This window comes from Artemia franciscana, chromosome 10, assembly GCF_032884065.1.
Source record: "Artemia franciscana chromosome 10, ASM3288406v1, whole genome shotgun sequence".
Lineage (NCBI taxonomy): Eukaryota > Metazoa > Arthropoda > Branchiopoda > Anostraca > Artemiidae > Artemia > Artemia franciscana.
Genome location: NC_088872.1, coordinates 27,251,331 through 27,269,409, shown reverse-complemented (window position 1 = coordinate 27,269,409; position 18,079 = coordinate 27,251,331). Strand labels below are relative to the sequence as shown.

Here is an 18,079-nt window from a genome sequence, read left to right as displayed (position 1 = left end):
AAAGTAGTCTTGAGCCATTTATTTTTTATTATTTATACTAAGGACTTAAGTAACGCAGTATGTATCTTGATTTTACTCTATCTACTTGGTTTTCAAAGGGACTTATTCAAAATAATCTTTTTGTTAGGGATATTCCCTGTCACCCAGGGGAAGAAATAGGGAGGACAACCTCAGCCCATCCGGCGCTTAAACATACAGTTGACATTGTCCGTGATGGGTCAACCCAAAAATCTCGGTTATTCCCAGTGCAATTCTGGTTGGCTTTCCCAGTGGGAATAGCTCATGTAACAGGAACAATCTCAGTCGCCCACTTGCCTGCAAGTATTGTGGACATGGTCTGTCATAAATCTTTGAATCATTTTAGGGTCTCCAATTGCCTTCAAATGGCTCACAGAACTGATAGGCAATTTGAATTACAGTTATTGTATGCGTATCTACCTTAGTTCTGCCCTAAGATGAATGATAGACTCATCAATAAGTGAAATTAATCGTTTTTATACAATTCTGAAGAAGTTAAGCCAGCTTTGCCTCTTATAGAAACTATATGTCTGGTCTTTACTCTAATTAGCCATGTCTCTCATGTCTATTTTCACCTCCACCAAGTTGATAATTCAACCTATTGGACAAGCCCAGTACATATTGGAAAAGCCCAGCAGAATCGCAGCAGAGCGACCAAGATTCTTAGGTTGACTCATGGCTGGCAATGCCCACTGGACTTGTAGGCAAGCAGGCGACTGAGATTTTATTCAAACACTCTGAGTCATGCCTATTTGAAAAGCCCACTGGAGTGATAATGGGTTGATAACATTGATTTTAGGTTGAAAAGTTATGGCTAACAATTTGTCTAGACTCGCAGGGCGAGTATCAAAACTAATACTGAAGTTACAATGTCAAAGTAAAAAAGTATCAAACTAAAGAAAGTATCAAAGTAACTAAGAATCAAGGTAAATAAATTATTAAAGTAATAATAAGCAATGACAGCATTTGGGAAAAAAAGGGGGACTGTTTGCCCTTCGATCACTTTTGATTCTTGTAATAAGAACTAGAACCTTCAATCTCCAATCGAATGAGACCCCTCCAAAGTGAAAACGACCACTCCATCCACAAAAACCTTATATCTTACCAATGGACAACTTGCATAACTTCTAGCCTTTGCTCCGAGGATGGTGGGGGGTGTGTGTCAAACTCGTAACTAAAGCTATTTAAGATTTGGACAATTTTGAACAAAGTGACTGTCTGAAATTTTGTTTACACCGAAAGCAGTGTTATAGGATCTTAAGAATATTTTGAACAAAATGGCTGTCAAAATTTTGATTAAAGCTGTCGAGATTTGGGGAGAACAGGGTATGAAAGATGGGGCTAGTTGCACTCCGATCACTTTTGACTCTGTAACAGGAAATTAAAACTTTAAATTTCCAATCAAATGAGCCTCTTCCAAAGTTTATACGGCCGCTCCTTCCTTAAAAACCTTGTATGCCTCCGGGTCATAACATACAATCTTTACCCCGAGCTCTGGACGGTTGTGTCAACCCCGGAGGCCTTGTTATATGATCTTTGGTCTATTTTGAACAAAACTGCTATCTCAAAATGTCGATCGGTTTCATTCGGGGAAAATAGGGCGTGGGGGGGGGGCTAGTTAACTTTCGATCACTTTTGACTCTTTAAAAGGGAAGGAGAACTTTCAATTGCCAATCAAATAAGTTTCTGCCAAAGTTTATACGACCACCCCTTCCATAAAAACCCTACATGCCCCAGGGCATAACTTACAACACTTGTCCCTGTGCTCTGCGAGGTTTTATTGACCCCGGAGTTCTGTTATCTGATCTTGGGCTATTTTGAACTAAATGGCTATCTCAAAATTTGGATCGGATGCGTGTTGGGAAAAGAGACACGAGGAGGTTAAGTTACCCTCCGATTACTTTTGACTTTTAAAATGGCGCTAGAACTTCCGATTTTCAATTGAATAAGCCCTCTCCAAAGTTTACACGTCCACCTCTTCCAGCTATGTGTGAGTGCTATTGCGAGTATGAGTGAATGTGATTTTGATTGAGTGAGTATTAGTTAATGAGTGTGAGTGTATTTAAGCCCTCCTCTTTGAAAGTTTTTGCGATTACTCCTCCCCTAACATCGCTATCTGTCCCTAGGAGATAACTTACAAATCTTACCCCAAGGCTCTGAGGGCTGTGTCAACCCCGGAGCCATTGTTATATGATCTATGGATTATTTTGAATAAAATGGACATCTTAAAATTTCTATCGGAAGCATTTGGGGAATAGAGAGCGTGAGGGGGGCTAGTTGCCCTTCGATCAGTTTTGACTATTAAAAAGGGTATTAGGACTTCTGATTTCCAATTGGATGAGCCCTCTTCGAAGTTTATACGACCACCCCTTCCATATTAAGTGGCTCTGAGGAAAAAAAAACAAACTAGTAATGACTGGTAACTTGTATTTAAATAAAAAATAAAAATTGAACACAACCAGGATCAAACATTCCCCCCATCAAAAACACAAAATTCCAGCAATTAAAATAGGGTAAATTGTATAATTTATAATTATTGCCCTAGAAGTTTTGAAGCATTGCATCCCCGGAGGCATAATTACTATATCTTGTGTAACTATGAAGTGTAACTATGGCTAGTTACACTTCAATCTCTTTTGAATTAAAAAAATGGAACCATTCTTTCAATTTTCCTATCAATGAACCTCCTACTTAGTTTATACGGCCAAGCCTTCCATAAAAGCCTCATGCGTCCCTGGGCTGTAACTTATAACCCTTGCCCTTGGGTTCCCGGGGTTGTGTACAAAAAATGCCTCTAAGGGTTGAACCTGGAGGAGTTTTTTTTTATGATATTTGGACAATTTTGAACAAAATAGTTATCTCAGATTTTGATAAGATACATTTGGGGAAAAGAGTGTGTGGGGGGGGGGCTTGTTGCCCTCCAACCACTTTTGACTCTTAAAAAGCGAACTAGAACTTCCAATTTTCAATCGAATGAGCCCCCCTCCCCGAAGTTTATATGACCATCCCTTCCATAAAAAACTTATATGCCCTACGATCACTTTTGACTCTAAAAAAGGGGACTAGTACTTTCAATGTCCAAACAAATGAGTCTCCTACAGAGCTTGTACGGCCACCCCTCCCATAAAAACCTTATATGCCCCCAGATTATAACCTACAGCCCTTGTCCCCGGGCTTTGGAGTGTTGTGTCGATCCCGGGTGCATTTTATATGATCTTTGGACAATCTTGGACAAAATAGCTATCTTAATTTTTGATCAGATGCATTTTTGGAAAAGATGGTGGGGGGTGTTTAGGAGCCATCGATCACTTTTCTTCCTTATAAATGGCATTAGAAATTCCTATTTCTCATCAAATGAGCTCCCTCCAAAATTTATACGACTGCTCCTTCCATAGAAGCTATGACCCCGGGGTATAACTTACGACTTTTGTCCCGGGCTTTGGGGGCTGTGTCAACACCGGAGGCACTGTTATATGAAATTTGGACTATTTTTAACAACATGACTGTCTCAAAATTTCGATTGGATGGATTTGGGAATAAAAGTGTGTGGGGGGAGATGTTTAGTTGCCCATCAATCACTTTTGCCTTTTAAAAAGGGAATTAGAACTTTCAATTTTCAATCAAATGAGCTTCCTTCACTATTTTGAGCAAAATGGCTACCTCGAAATTTTGGTCTGATGCTTTTGAGAAAAAGGTGTTTGAAAGGACTCTAGTTGAACTTCGATCACTTTTGACTCTTAAAAGATTACTAGAATTTCCGATTTCCAATCGAATGTGCCCCCTCTGAAGTTGGATGTAAGTGTAGATGAGGGAGTGCGCAAGTGAGCGTAAATGAGCAAGTGAGTGAGTGAATGTGAGTGTCCTTGCATTGCACGACCATTCCTTGCATAAAAACCTTTGGGTGTCCCTGGAGCATAGCTTAAAATCCTTGCCCTAGCGTTCTGGGGGGGGGTGTGTCAACCCCAAAGGTATAGTTATTTGATCTCTGGACTATTTTGAAAAATGGCTCTCAAAATTTTGACCGGGCGATTTGGGGAAAAGAGGGCGTGGAGGGGGTGGGGTGGGCTATGTGCCTTCCGATAACTTTTGACTCTTAAAAAGGAAACTAGAACTTTTAATTTCCAATTGAATGAGCCTCATCCAAAGTTTATACGGCCATCCCTTCTATGAGATCCTCATATGCTCCTGGGTCATACCTTACAACCTTTTCACCCGGTCTCTGGGGGGTCGTGTCCTCCCCAGATTCTTTTTTGTCGGATCTCTGGACTATTCTGAATAAATATCTATATCAAAATTTCAATCAGATGTATTTGGGGAAAAGAGGGCCTGATGGGGCAAACTACCCTTCGATAAATTTTTACTATTGAAGAGGGAACTAGAACTTTCAGTTTCCAATCAAATGTGCCCCCTCCTAAGTTTATACGACCACCCCTTCCATAAAAACCTTATATGCCCCAGGGGCATAACCCACAACACTTGCCCTTGGGCTTTGGGCGGTTGTGTTGAACCCGGAATTTTTATTATCTTTGAACTATTTTGAACCAATGGCTATCTTAAATTTTCGATTGGATTTCTTTGGGGAAGGAGGGGGGCTAGTTCGCATCTAATCGCTTTCAAATTTTGAAAAGAGCAGTAGAACTTCCGATTTCCGATCGAAGGCGCCCCCTTCCGAAGTCTATACAACCACACCTTGCATATGAAGTGCCTCTGGGAAAAAAATAATAACATAAGGAAGCCTTATGGCCTTTACTATAGGCAACGCTATAGCGTTGACTCTGATTGTTTTCCTGATTTTAAGTAAGTTATTTGTTTATTTAAATACCCATAGTAGCACTCAAAAATGAACGTTAAATTACGCTACTTTTACAATTACAAAAGAAATAGAAAATGAAAAAAAGATAAGGTCACTTACAAAATATGGCACAAAGGAGTTTATTAATCTATTTAAACGGTACTTAACGGGTTGTAGTTTATTGTGATGCCTAGTAGTTCTGCTTATCTGTGCAGATGGTGTAAAAACAGATCGGTTAATTCTTGTTTATTGTGTTTTTATAATAGTTTTTATTTGCTTTGATCTATTTTTGGTTTATTTTTTATTTATTTGTTATGTTTTAGCTCTTAGGACTCTCCACATATTTTAATTTATTAGTTTGGAATCTTTAATCTATGTTTCTAATTCTGTCACCCCATTTTTATGACAAAAAAGCTTCTAGGTCACTCGATGTTTTTACTATAACTTTGAAAATGCCGTTACATATAAATCTCAAGTGTCTGTAAAATAAATCTAAGATTAGAAAAGGGGAATCTTTAAGATTTTCATATTGTGTCGTTTCACTCGTGTTAAAACACTGTATGTGTAAACACATACTGAATGTATGTGTAAACTGTATGTGTAATGTGTAAACATAAGAAGTTAAATGTTAAAATATTGTGAGCTTCCTCCTCCAAAGCTCTAGTATACCGTTTTGATGGGTACGTTAACGTAAGGTCTTACAAAGGAATAATGATCCTTGTGGAATTAAGTGTGAAGGGGAGAACGGAACGCCAAAACTCAGTTTAAAGGAACCTTTAAAGATGACAACCGCATTATACGAGCCCCTACCCGGGAGAATTTTTAACTCAAAATGTCATCAACCCTGCAATCAGGAGTTTTTTCAACATTAAATAATGTTAATCTTGAAAAAAAAAATCTTAAAAAGAAGTAATTCAAAGAAAAGTAAAGAGGCATATTAAACTTAAGACGAGCAAAAATAAATTCCTAAAATAATTCAAAGTCAAAACGGCCAGAAATTACTATAAAAAAATAATGAAAACCGAAACGAACAGAAATTAAAATAAATAATCATATCAAATATAAAGATAGCAGATACGTCTATAGATGAATGAATAAATCCTAAAACGAGTAAATATTAAATTGAAAGCTCAAGTCAAACTTAAAGCTAACAAAAAAGCTACAAACTGGAGACTGGCTATTGTCTCCCTCCCTATTCCTTAACCGTGAGAGCTCTAAAGCCTATTGCGTCATCTGCATTTAATTGAAAATTATATAAATCTTGAATAGTGTGCTTTGATTCTTCAAAATATCGACGAAAAATGAAAAATAAATCACTAAGGTAATCAAGATGATAGGAAAGAACTGATGAAGAGAAGCCGAACATTTAATATATAATGGTATTTATTATTGGATATGTCAGCAATTCAAGATTTTTTTTAATCTATATTTTTTCGATTTTGTTTAACACCCCCTTAGCATTTCAGGACAGTTTCAACTTCATACCCGTAGCTGTTTTTGAGATCAATATAGAAACACCCTTTTGACAAATTGGATACATCTACCGTCTTTTGCTTGGATGCAACATTCCCTAAAATTTTCAACTTAGTAACCTTTGCCTTTTGTTGAATATTGCAGATACGCCCTTTTGACAACCTGGATGCACCATGCCATTTTGACAAAAAGGATGCATTCAAACACTTGATTTACTTCAGTATTTTCAGTTGTAGCAAAAGTTGTCGCATTCGTAGTTGCAAGTAGTCGTAGTCGCAGTTGCATTTGCAAGTAGTTGCAGTCAGAAGTAGCCGCAGTGATAGTCGTAAGTAGTAGAATTTGTAGTCGCTGTCGCAAGTAGTCACGGTCACAATCACAAGTTGTCGAAGTCGCATGTAGTTATAGTTGCCAACGATTGCAGTTGCAAGTTGTCATAGTTGCAATCACAAGTAGTTTTTAGTCCTAGTGGCTGTCACAAGTAATCGCAGTGGCTAGTAGTCACAGTCGCAAGTAGGTGATGTCGCAGTTGCAAGCATTCACAGTCACAGTCAGAAGTAGTCGCAGTGGCAGTCACAAGTAATTTCAATCGCTAGTGGTCATAGTATCAAGTAGTCACAGTCGTAAGTAGTCAAAGTCGCAAGTGGCCTGACTTGCAGATGAAAGCGGTCACAGTCGCCAACAGAAGCAGTCGCAAGCAGTTGCAATCGCTGTCACAAATTGTCGTAGTCCCAGTGGCAAGTAGTCATAGTCGAAGTTGCAAGCTGTCTCAGAGACAAGTAGTTGCAAGTAGTCTCAGTTGCAGTCGCAAGTAGTCCAATTAGTAGTTGCAGTCGTAGTAGAATTAGTAGTAGTTGCCCTAAAAGTTTCAAGTAAATACCCTTAGCCATTCCTAAAATATTGGAGATACGCGCTTTTGATAACCTGAATGCAGCTGGTGTCTTTTTAATTTAGTTCAAAAGCCCACTCAACATTTCCTGAAGTTTCACCTTATCAGTGTAGAGGATTGGGAGTCTAAAAAGGACGACGGGGGCACTTTACCGTCAATGTAATTTCCTACACACCCCACATCATGGCCAAAAAGTTTCAACTTGATATCTTTAGTCGGTCCTGAGATATTGCTGATGTGCTCTTTTAAGATGCAGCAGCCTCATAGGGTGTTTCGATATTTTTTTTTTTCAATATTCCCCTCAGCATTTCTTGAAAGTAGTCGCAAGTAGAAGTAATCGCAGTTGCAAGTAATCGCAGTTGCAAGTAATTGCAGTCACAGTCGCAAGTAGTCGCAGTCGTAAGTAGTTGCAGTTGCAAATAGCTGTAGTTGAAGCTGCAAGTGGTAACACTGCAAGAAGTCGCAAGCAGTCGTCGTTGCAGTCGCAAGTAGCCGCAGTCGCAATTGTAATCTCGTTAGTTGTAATAGTAGTAGTAGTAGTGACCCTGAAAGTTTCAAGTTGACACCCCTTAGCCGTTCCTAAGATATTGCGCATACGGCTTTTTGATAACTTGGATCGATATAGAGTCTTTTGGTTTAGTTTAGTATACCCCTCAACATTTCCTGAAGTTTCAGGTTAATACCCTTAGCCTTTGCGGACGCACCCAGGATCAAATATTCCTTCTCTCTCAATGATAAACCATAGTAAATATCGGGCGCATTGCTTAGTTCACATTCCCTGCCCCGGTGGTTGTGGGGGCAAGATGTTCCCAAAAGGCGTAATTATTAGACCTTTCGACTATTACAATGACATGTGTTTTTTTCAAAATTTCGATTAGTATTGGGAAGGGGGTATCTAAAAAGGACAAGGGACTCCGATTGCTTTCCAACATCGCCTCTACATGCTCTGAAAGTTTCTACATAATATCTTCAGCCGTTCCTGAGATATTGCTGATACGCTTTTTTGACAGCCAGCCTGTACAGCGTGTTTTGATTTTGTTCAGTATCCCCCTCAACGTTTCCTGAAAGTTGTCGTAAGTAGGAGTAGTCGCAGTCGCAAGTAGTTACGGTCACAGTTGCGAGTGGTCGCAGTCGCAGTCGGCAAGTAGTCATAGATGACATTGTAAGTAGTCCGAGTTGCGAACAGTCGGAGTCTTAAGTAATTGCAGTCGCAAGTGTTCGCAGTTGCAGTCAGAGTAGTGGCTACAGTCATAGTGGCGGTGAAAGTTTCAAGTTAATGCCTATAGGCATTCTTAAGACTTTGCAGACGCGCCTCTTTGGTAACCTAAATGCACGACGTCTTTTGATTAGGCTCAACGTTCTCGATGTTTCATCTTAATATCCTTAGCCTTTTTGGACATAACCAAGATCAAAGATCCCCCTCCCACTCTCATTCCCAATGATAAATGCTGCATGTAAACAACCAGAAAATTGTATAATTTACAATCCTTGCCCCTGGAGCTTTGGGGGATATGGCACCCCCCGGAGACATAGTTATTAGTAACTTTGGCTATTGTGAACATAATGCTGTTCAAAAATTTTTGATAAGTATTGAGAGAAGGGGTCTCTGAAAAGGGTACATAGGGGCTGGTTGTCCTCTGCTTGCTTTGTGCCATCCCCTCAACTTGCTCTGAAAGTTTCTACTTAATATATTCAGCCGTTTCTTAGATATTGCTGATACGCCCTTTTGACAACCAGCATGCACATAGAATGTTTTGGTTTTGCTCGACATCCCCCTTTGCATTTTTTGAAAGTTTCATCATAATACCATAAGCCTTTTTGGGGACCTGGGATCAAACAATCATCCTTTTCCACATAGCAAACCTTATATGTTAACAATGGGCAACTTGCATAAAAAAACTTACAGTCCTTGGCCCAAGGGCTTTGAGGGGTATGTCATCCGTTTAGGCATAGTTGTTTGACCTTTAAACTTTAAAAAAAATGGCTATTCAAATTTTTTCGGATTTCCTTTTGGGTGAGGACAGCTAAAAATTGCCTGCGAGGGGGGTCAGCTGCTCTCTGATCACTTAAAACTTTTAAAACGCCCACTAGAGCTTCAAATTTCCCATCAACTGAGTCTCCTTCGAAGTTTCTGTGACCACCCCATCCATATGGAGTGACTCCGGGGGAAAAATAATGCATTGAAGCCCTGTGGCTCTTTACTATTGGCAACACTAGAGCGTTAGCCCTAGTTGGACAACGATCAAAAACAAACTGAACCTTTAGAAAGATCACTTTTCAAAACTCAACCCCACACAACTGATTTGACCTCGCCTTGTAAGTTTATCCTTGGAAAGATGTTTCCATTCACCCTCAAGAATTGGATTGTTACGATAAAGTCCTAATCACGTCTTATTGTTAAGGAAATAATCAAAAAGCACAAAGTATTCAACATAGTTTGAAAACCGTAACTAGAGAGTCCATTAACTAAGTTTTACCAGACATAACCAAAGGGTTGTGTGAAATTGTACCTAGGACAGAAATTTTGACTCAAAATTTTGCAAAATTCTGATGACGTTCATTTTGTTAAGGTAGAAGGTAGAACTACAAAAAACCTTTTTAATCGGTTCAGGAGTTTCTTTTAAAATAGCTTTATCTTGGGAAATAGATTTTTTAGATTATCCTCTTCCCTCCAAACAATTTGTGTATCATCTTTTCGTTGATTGTTTATTTTCTCTTTTTATTTTATTTTATTTTTTTTGTCTTACTCTATCACTTGGGCTACAAACCCTCTTTTGTTTTGTTGATGGGTCAAAAATAAATTGAGTTGAATTGAATAAATGAATTAATGTTGTATTTTTTAAAATTACTGTATTTTCAATGACGTATTTTAGCTGAATCACTTGGTGGGTCTGAAACAAAACTACTTAAAGTTGACGTTTCTCAATATGAATGACTTGATAAAAGTGAAGAGACAACTTTTGCCGAGAATAAGGAAAAATAGAGAATTAGAAAAGTCGTCCACAATATATGCAGAGATGCTGACTGCAGCACTGTCTGGAGATGATCCTGAATCCGGTGCCAAAAGGATTTATGACCAACTTGACAACATTGTTGATATTAGGTAAGATTTTATCGCTCAGATTTTTGTTAAATTTCCACAATTGTTAAATTTATAATATTTTGTTCTGACGAGGAAAGAAAATATTTTCAGAATATAACGAAAAGAGAAATCACCAATGCAACAGCACAAACACATTAAAAAAAAAGAAAAAGAAAAAAAGGAGGGAGACAGAAGGAGAAAAGGAAGACTGTTTTCTTAAATTAGTGATTAATATAGACCAGCACTTGAATGATAAATACTCAAGTGACAAATAAAATGGTCTTACTAGTAATTTGCACGTTTGTCTGATAGTGTAATCGTGACTCAAGTCATTTCAAGTCGTAAAAGCACTCACAAAATAGATTTGTTCTTTGATTTCACAATCAGGAAAAATGTGAAGAGGGTGTTAACGGGGGACAAAAGTTACACGAATGACGCAAACTTAAGATTTCACAGCCTCTCTGAATACGGAGCACCAAAAATCCATAAGAACAAGAAAAAGGTCTCAAAAAAAGGAAAGGAAAAAGTTTCATCTAGTTTAGTTGTGCCCGTCAAAGGTTTCGAGCCTAAGAAAATTTGTCTTATTTTGGAAAAAAGGAAAAAGGGGGAAACGCCCCCCTAAAAGTAATAGAATATTAATGAAAATCGCACCGTCGGATTCAGCGTATCAGAGAACCCTACTGTAGAGGTTTCAAGCTCCTATGCGCAAAAATATGGAATTTTGTATTTTTTGCCACAAGACAGATCACAAAACAGATCAAGACACAAAATGTTGCAAGAGGGCTCATTTTAACGGAAATTGAAAGTTCTAGTGCCCTTTTTAAGTGACCAAAAAAATTGGAGGGCAACTAGGCCCTCTTCCACGCTCATTTTTTCCTAAAGTTGCCGGGTCAAAATTTTGGGATAGCTATTTTGTTCAGCATAGTCGAATAATCTAATAACTATGTCTTTGAGGACGACTGAATCACCCGCTTTCCCTGGGGGAAGGGCTGCAAGTTATGAACTTTGCCTATTGTTTACATATAGTATTGGTTATTGGGATGTATAACTGACCTTTTCAGGGGGGATTTTTTCTGGTGGTAGGGGGTTGAAGGGAGGGGACTACGTGACAGGATCTTTCTATGGAGGAACTTATCATGGGGGAAGAGAATTTCCATGAATGGGGTGCTGGATTTTCCATTGTTTTTTAAAAAACAATGAGAAATTAAGTGAAAAAAAAGTTTTTTTTAACTGAAAGTAAGGAGCAACACTAAAATTTAAAATGAAAAAAAAAATCATCACGTATATAAGGGGTTTCGTCCCCTCCTTAATACCTCACTCTTTACGCTAAAGTATTTTTAGTAATTTTGAAAGAACTATTTATTCTAATTAAACGGCCTTTGTGATTCAGGGGCTATTCTTAAAGAATTGGAATAAAATTCAAACTTTAATGTAAAAAGCGAGATACTGACGAGGGGGCGAACCCCCTTATATACGTAATAAAAATATACGAATATAGAAGTTCGTTACGTAAGTTAATTTGTAAGTTATGTATATTTATTACTAATAAAAAGGTTCGTATCACCTCTACAGACTTTCAGGATGGGTGGATATCAAGGTCTAAAAGAATTTGCCAAAAACTTTCCTTCTGGTGTGAGTTTGCCACAAATTAAATACTGCTACTCATTGTAGTACCAATGCGTCTGAGGTCAGCACAGCAACGCACGCTCCTCCTCCATCCCAGCCTATTCAAAGCCTCCCTCTTTACACTCTCACAAGAAGCTCTAATTCTCTTAATTGAGAATTAGAATTAGTTTACCCTTTTTTATTGAATATGTACATTAGTTGAATCAAGATTCGTTAGGTTAATTTTTAAGAACAAGTACTTACAGGCTATGTTTTCTTTAGATCAAGTTTAATTAGAGCAAATCGAGTGTGACTTTTCTTGGGGCAAGTTTTCTCAGGGATAAGTTTTCCAGCGTCGAATTTTTCTGTTGTGCCATGAAATGTACTTAAAAAAGTTCTATCTATCATACAAGGCTAATATAGTAAAAATGACTTACACAGTAATTTCAAAACTTCTTCAAAATCTGATCCAGTTTCAGGTTTATATACTAAACTGTGATTTCTAGTCTATTTTTGCGAGTTTTTAAAGACTTTTTTTCTGCTAAACCATGTTCCCTGCTCCTATTTCGGGACTCTTTTGATTGATGTTAAGAAGTGTCCTTAAGGATTTTAATTTTCGTCTACATTTTCTTCGTGTAGGGAGTATGACGTGCCCTATCACGTTCGAGTATCTATTGATTTAAAAATCTTCGTTGGACTTTGGTACTCAATAAAGATTCATGGATCAGAGCCACCTGTTCTTACACATCGTCAGGATATTATTGAGACACCAGACACGATTGTGTTGGCATTTGATATTGAAACTACTAAACTGCCATTGAAGTTCCCTGACGCAAGTACTGATCAAATCATGATGATATCTTATATGATTGATGGACAGGGATACTTAATAACTAATCGAGAAATCGTTGCTGTTGATGTCGAGAACTTTGAATATACTCCAAAGCCGGAATTTGAAGGTTAATCTTTTCGTCTTTTACTAGATATAGGACTCTTATGTTATTAGGAGAATCTTTAGTATTCCTTCTATGATTTTAAGAAGGGGGTCTAATTGTACTTTCAAATCAAGAATTCTTTCCTTCAACAACTGTTTTTCAAAATTCTTTCCTTCAACATTGGATTTACGGAAGCTTCTTTTTCAACGTCCGAATCAAATATGTCTATCCATACAAATCTAGACAAATTTATCTATCTATATTTCTCTATGTATTTCTTACGGAAGTTAAAATATAAAACGGACCAAAAATTATTGGATTGCAAGTTACGCAAGATGTATCTACAAAACTAGATCAAATAAACTGATTCGTGATATTTTCCAATATCTTTAGAATTATGAAAACTGGCCCTTTGCTGAAAACTGAGTTTACTTCAGTTTTTAGAGAATTATAATTGTATACTAAATGTTATCAACATCATGATCGGTGAGTGTATTGAAAGAGTGTTGAAAGTGGTGGAATCCTTGTAAATTAGTCTTTTATTTTCCGCATGCTATTTATAAAGTTTTCTGGTCCTGAGAGGACACAGTTTTTCGGAGGGTGGGTTTTGTGTTTTCAGTAAAGCGATAGTTTTGAGAATTCTACAGATGTAGGAAAATGCCACGAGTCACGTGTCAGTTTAATTGAGTTAGCTTTGTAGATATATCTCGCGTAATCTGTGAAGCAATAATTTTTGTTGTTTTCGCTTTCAACTTCGCTCTTTACTTCTGTAAGAATTTTTTTTCATTTGGGTTTTGCTCGTTTTTAATATATATTTTTTTTTTAAACATACACTCTAAACCTTAATAACAGTCTTTTGTAATTTAGGTGATGAAACTAAAGAAGGCAAAATGATTTTTTGTTAAAATAGAACACTAAGTTTATGTTTTACTTCTATACCTTTTTAAACTTTCTCACAACATATTTGCAACTTTATCAAATAACTAAAAATATCCAAGGGAAATATTGTCACCTCTGTTTTTAAGAGTTTGCTAGTAAAAATTCAATCAGGCCTACTTTTATGAAACTAAAAATAAATAAATGACATTTTATTAATAAGGCTTTGTTTTTTTTTTCAAAACGAATATTACAGTTTTCGCTTGCTAAATGAATTAGAGTGAACATATAAAAAGGCGGGGGGGGGGGGTGTGTGTGTGTGTAAACATTCGGATGGGTGTTTATTTGTTTGTTTGTTTTTTTCCCAGGGGTGATCGTATCGAACCAGTCGTCCTAGAATGTTGTGAGAGGGCTCATTCTAACGGAAATGAAAAGTTCTAGTGGCCTTTTTAAGTGACCAAAAAATTCGAGGTTACCTAGGCCCTCCGCAACACCAAAATTAGAGGGCACCTAGGCCCCTCCCACGCTAACTATTTTCCCAAAGTCACCGGATCAAAATTCTGAGATAGCCATTTTATTAAACGTAGTCGAGAAACCTTATAACTATGTCTTTGGGGACCACTTACTCCCCCACAGTCCCCGTGGGAGGGGCTACAAGTTACGAACTTTGACCAGTGCTTACATATAGTAATGTTTATTGCGAAGTGCACAGATGTTTTCAAGGGGATTTTTTGGTTGGGGGGAGGGGTTGAGAAGAGGGAGATATGTTGGGGGAACTTTCCATCGAGAAATTTGTCATGGGGGAAGAAAATTTCCATGAAGGGAGCGCAGGATTTTCTAGCATTAATTAAAAAAAAAACGCAAAAGTAAATATGAAAAAGTTTTTTCAACTGGAAGTAAGGAGAAGCATTAAAACTTAAAACGAACAGAAATTATTACGCATACGAGGGGCTCACCTCCTCCTAATAATTCGCTCTTTACGCTTATGCATTTTTAGTAATTTCAACTATTTATTCTACGGCTTTTGTGATTCAGGGGTCATTCTTAATGAATTGGAACAAAATTTAAGCTTTAGTGTAAAGAGCGAGGTACTGACGAGGGGGTGAACCCCCTCATATATGTAATAAAAACATGAGAATACACAAGTGCGTTACGTAAGCTCATTTATAAGCTACGTATATCTTTTACTAATAAAAACATTCTTAAAAAAGTTCTAGTTACCTTTTTAAGTAACCAAAAAATCGGAGGGCAACTAGGCTTCCTCCCCCACCCCTTTTTATCAAAACTATGAGAAAGCCATTTAGCCAAAAAAAAAATGTGCAAATTTCGTTTTAATTATTCCTCTGCGGAGAGCCAAAATCAAAACATGCATTGATTCAAAAACGTTCAGAAATTGAATTTAAAAAAAACAAGTTTTTTTAACTGAAAGTAAGGAGCGACATTAAAACTTAAAACGAACAGAAATTACTTCGTATATGAAAGGGGCTGATTCCTCATCAACGTCCCCCTCTTTACGCTAAAGTCTTTTACTGTTTTAAAAAGTAGAGTTGAGAGAAAGAGTGAAGCTTTAGCGTAAAGAGCGAGGCGTTGATGAAGAATCAGTCCCTTTCATATACGAATTCGTTTTAAGTTTTAATGTTGCTCCTTACTTTCAGTTAAAAAAGCTTGTTTTTTTTATTTAATCACCATCAATGGCCTCTTTTTCTTTCTCTGCAGCTAGTTTAGTTCGATGACAGGACGAAATCTCAAACACTTCAAATTGGGTCATGTGCATGCTGTGTTCAATATCTCCCTCAACATTTTCTTAAAGTAGTCGCAAATAGAAGTAGTCACAGAGTAGTCACAGAGTAGTCACAGTTGTAAATAGTCGCAGTCACACGTAATCGTAGTCACAGTCGCAAGAAGTCTGGGTTGCCTTCCGCAAGTAGCCATAGTTGCAGTTGTAGTAGCTGCAGCAGTAGTATCGGCTCTGAAAGTTTCAAGTTAAAACCTTTAGCCGTCCCAAAAATATTGCAGAAACGCGTTTTTGATAACCTGGATGCATAAAGCGTCTTGTGATTCAATCCACCATTTCCCTCAACATTTCCTGAAGTATCACTTTAATGAGATTATTCTTTTCGGACACACCCAGGATCAAACGTTCCTCGTTTTCTCAATGATAAATCGCACATGTAAACAATAAGCAAATTGCAACATTTATAATCCTTGCCCCTGGGGCTGTGGGGGTATGACATACCCAGAGGCTCAGTTATTACACCTTTAAATTATTTTGAATAAGATTTGTTTTCAAAATGTTGGTCAGTGTTGAGCAGAGGGACATATAAAAAGGGCAGGGGACTGGTTGCCCTCCGATGCCTCTTCAGCATCCCCCACAACCTACTCTGAAACTTTCAACTTAGTCCCTTCAGTCGTTTCCTATATAATGCCTATACGCCCTTTTGACAACCAGCTTGCAGTGTGTTTTGATTTGCTCGACATCCTTGTCCACAGTTCCCGAAAGTTTCAACTTAATACCCTTGGCTTTTTTGGAGACCCAGGATCAAACATGCCTCTTTTCTCCAATAAAGATCGTATGTTTAAACAACGAGCAACTTGCATTACTTGCAGTCAGTCCGGGGTCTATGGTGGCTTATTTCAACCCCAGACACATATTGATTTGACCTTTGGACAAAATGGCTCAAAATTTTGATTGGATTTCTTTCGGGGGAGGACAGTTAGAAATGCTGTTGGAGGAGTTCTGGTTCGTCTCCGATCACTTTTGATTTTTAATAAGGGCACCAAAATTTTCAATTTCACTCGACCACCTCTTCCAAAGGAATGTGGCTCTGGGAATTTTTTTTTTTTATGAAAACACATTGAAGCCTTCAGGCTCTTTATTATGGGCAACGCTCTAGCGTTGCATCTGATGGGGGGTGGGGCTAAAAAAAATCCTGTTTAGGGCTTTAGACCATGATGAATCGATTGGTCCAATTTTTATTGACACTCCGCGGTATTTTGAACCTCTCGTTGTAGAAATCGCACGAAATGGCAAAAAAAACGCTGCATTGCTGTTGTTCTGTAAGTAGGGAGTTTAAAAACTTCTGTTTAGGGTTTGAAATAATGGAAAATTTATTAACTATCATAGGATTTACATTCATCGGCGTTTTGACCCTCTTTGGGCAAAAATTGACGTTTTGGGGCACAAAATGGCAAAAAAGCCATTCTACTGTGGCCCAATCTCGTCTTTTTTTTTCCTTTCTTTTTTTTTTACCAAGATAAGGAAGTAGATATTACTAATGACCCTTTCAAAGTAGCCCACTCCCATCATTCTATGATAATTGGTTTGATACGGTAGGCCTTGGGATAAAAAAAAAAAAATGAAAAAGTGCTTTGCAATAAACTTTCACTATTTATGTTAATCGAAATGATCGTTACCATCTTATCATTCCTTGATCCGATTGAAATAATAATTTTTCACTAGAAAGTTTTTTTTTCTAAAGCGCTTTTAAATTTGTGATTACTATGGGCCGTCGATCGCTCTTTACTTGATGATGCTGCAGACTTGGTGACTGAAACTTTATCGCTTATCTTCGTCTATATTTGTCCTAGACAACAAAGTTTTTTAAAACCGATACATACAAACCGTGCTTCCAGGGTACATATGTGCATATCCAGAGAGGGGGATTGACCAAAGTTTTTTTTTTTTTACAAAAACTTTAAAAGTCGCATCAAATTTTTTTTTATATACATTTTTGCTATGTTTTCACGAGCTCGGCAAACATATTGGGAGGATTCCCACCCCTTAACCCCCCCCCTAGATACGACCTTGTCTGCATATGTACCTGTTTACTGAACAGGTACAGATTGCTTGTTTACTATTGCCTGTTTACTATGGTCTGTTTACTGAAAAGTACGGTAAATTTCCGGCAAAAAGCTAACGCAACAGGGCAACAAAGCCATTGAATCATTGTTGCGAAGAAAGGAAATTCGATAGCGTAATTCAATATTTGCTGAAAAAACTTTTTGTACAAATTTCAAATTAGCCCGTCAATGCGGTTGGTGTTTTTGTGCCTCGTTATGCTAGGCTATCTGTATCCTGAGAATGTCAGAAAATTAAATTGGGTCCACTTTGATACTGATACTGAACCATCCAATTATTCAATGCCCAGTAGAGATACAACTTATGCTTTATGCGTAAGTAGTGAAACAATAAGTGAGAGAAAGACTGAAACATGGGAGCATAAAAAAAAGGCAAGACATGTAACTGAGTAGTGAAACGTCCATCGGAACACGATATATGCAAATGTACTAAATTTTGGGGACATCTTTGGAAAATCGTGGGGTGCTTATAGAGTTAACATAAGACTATGACAAAGTTATAAGAATGAAACTGTAATTTGTTCCTAAGAAAAAAAAACGACTCTATATTATAT

The 18,079-nt window shown here is 37.6% G+C and overlaps 1 protein-coding gene across 1 annotated transcript in view; it reads left to right on the top strand.

The window, feature by feature from the left end:
* The window catches only part of LOC136032005 (DNA polymerase epsilon catalytic subunit A-like), a 118,551-nt gene that overhangs the window by 7,712 nt on the left and 92,760 nt on the right, over positions 1–18,079 (top strand). Inside the window, 2 exon segments of the mRNA XM_065712072.1 lie at positions 10,043–10,272; positions 12,496–12,815. Coding sequence (XP_065568144.1) covers positions 10,043–10,272; positions 12,496–12,815 — 550 coding nt within the window.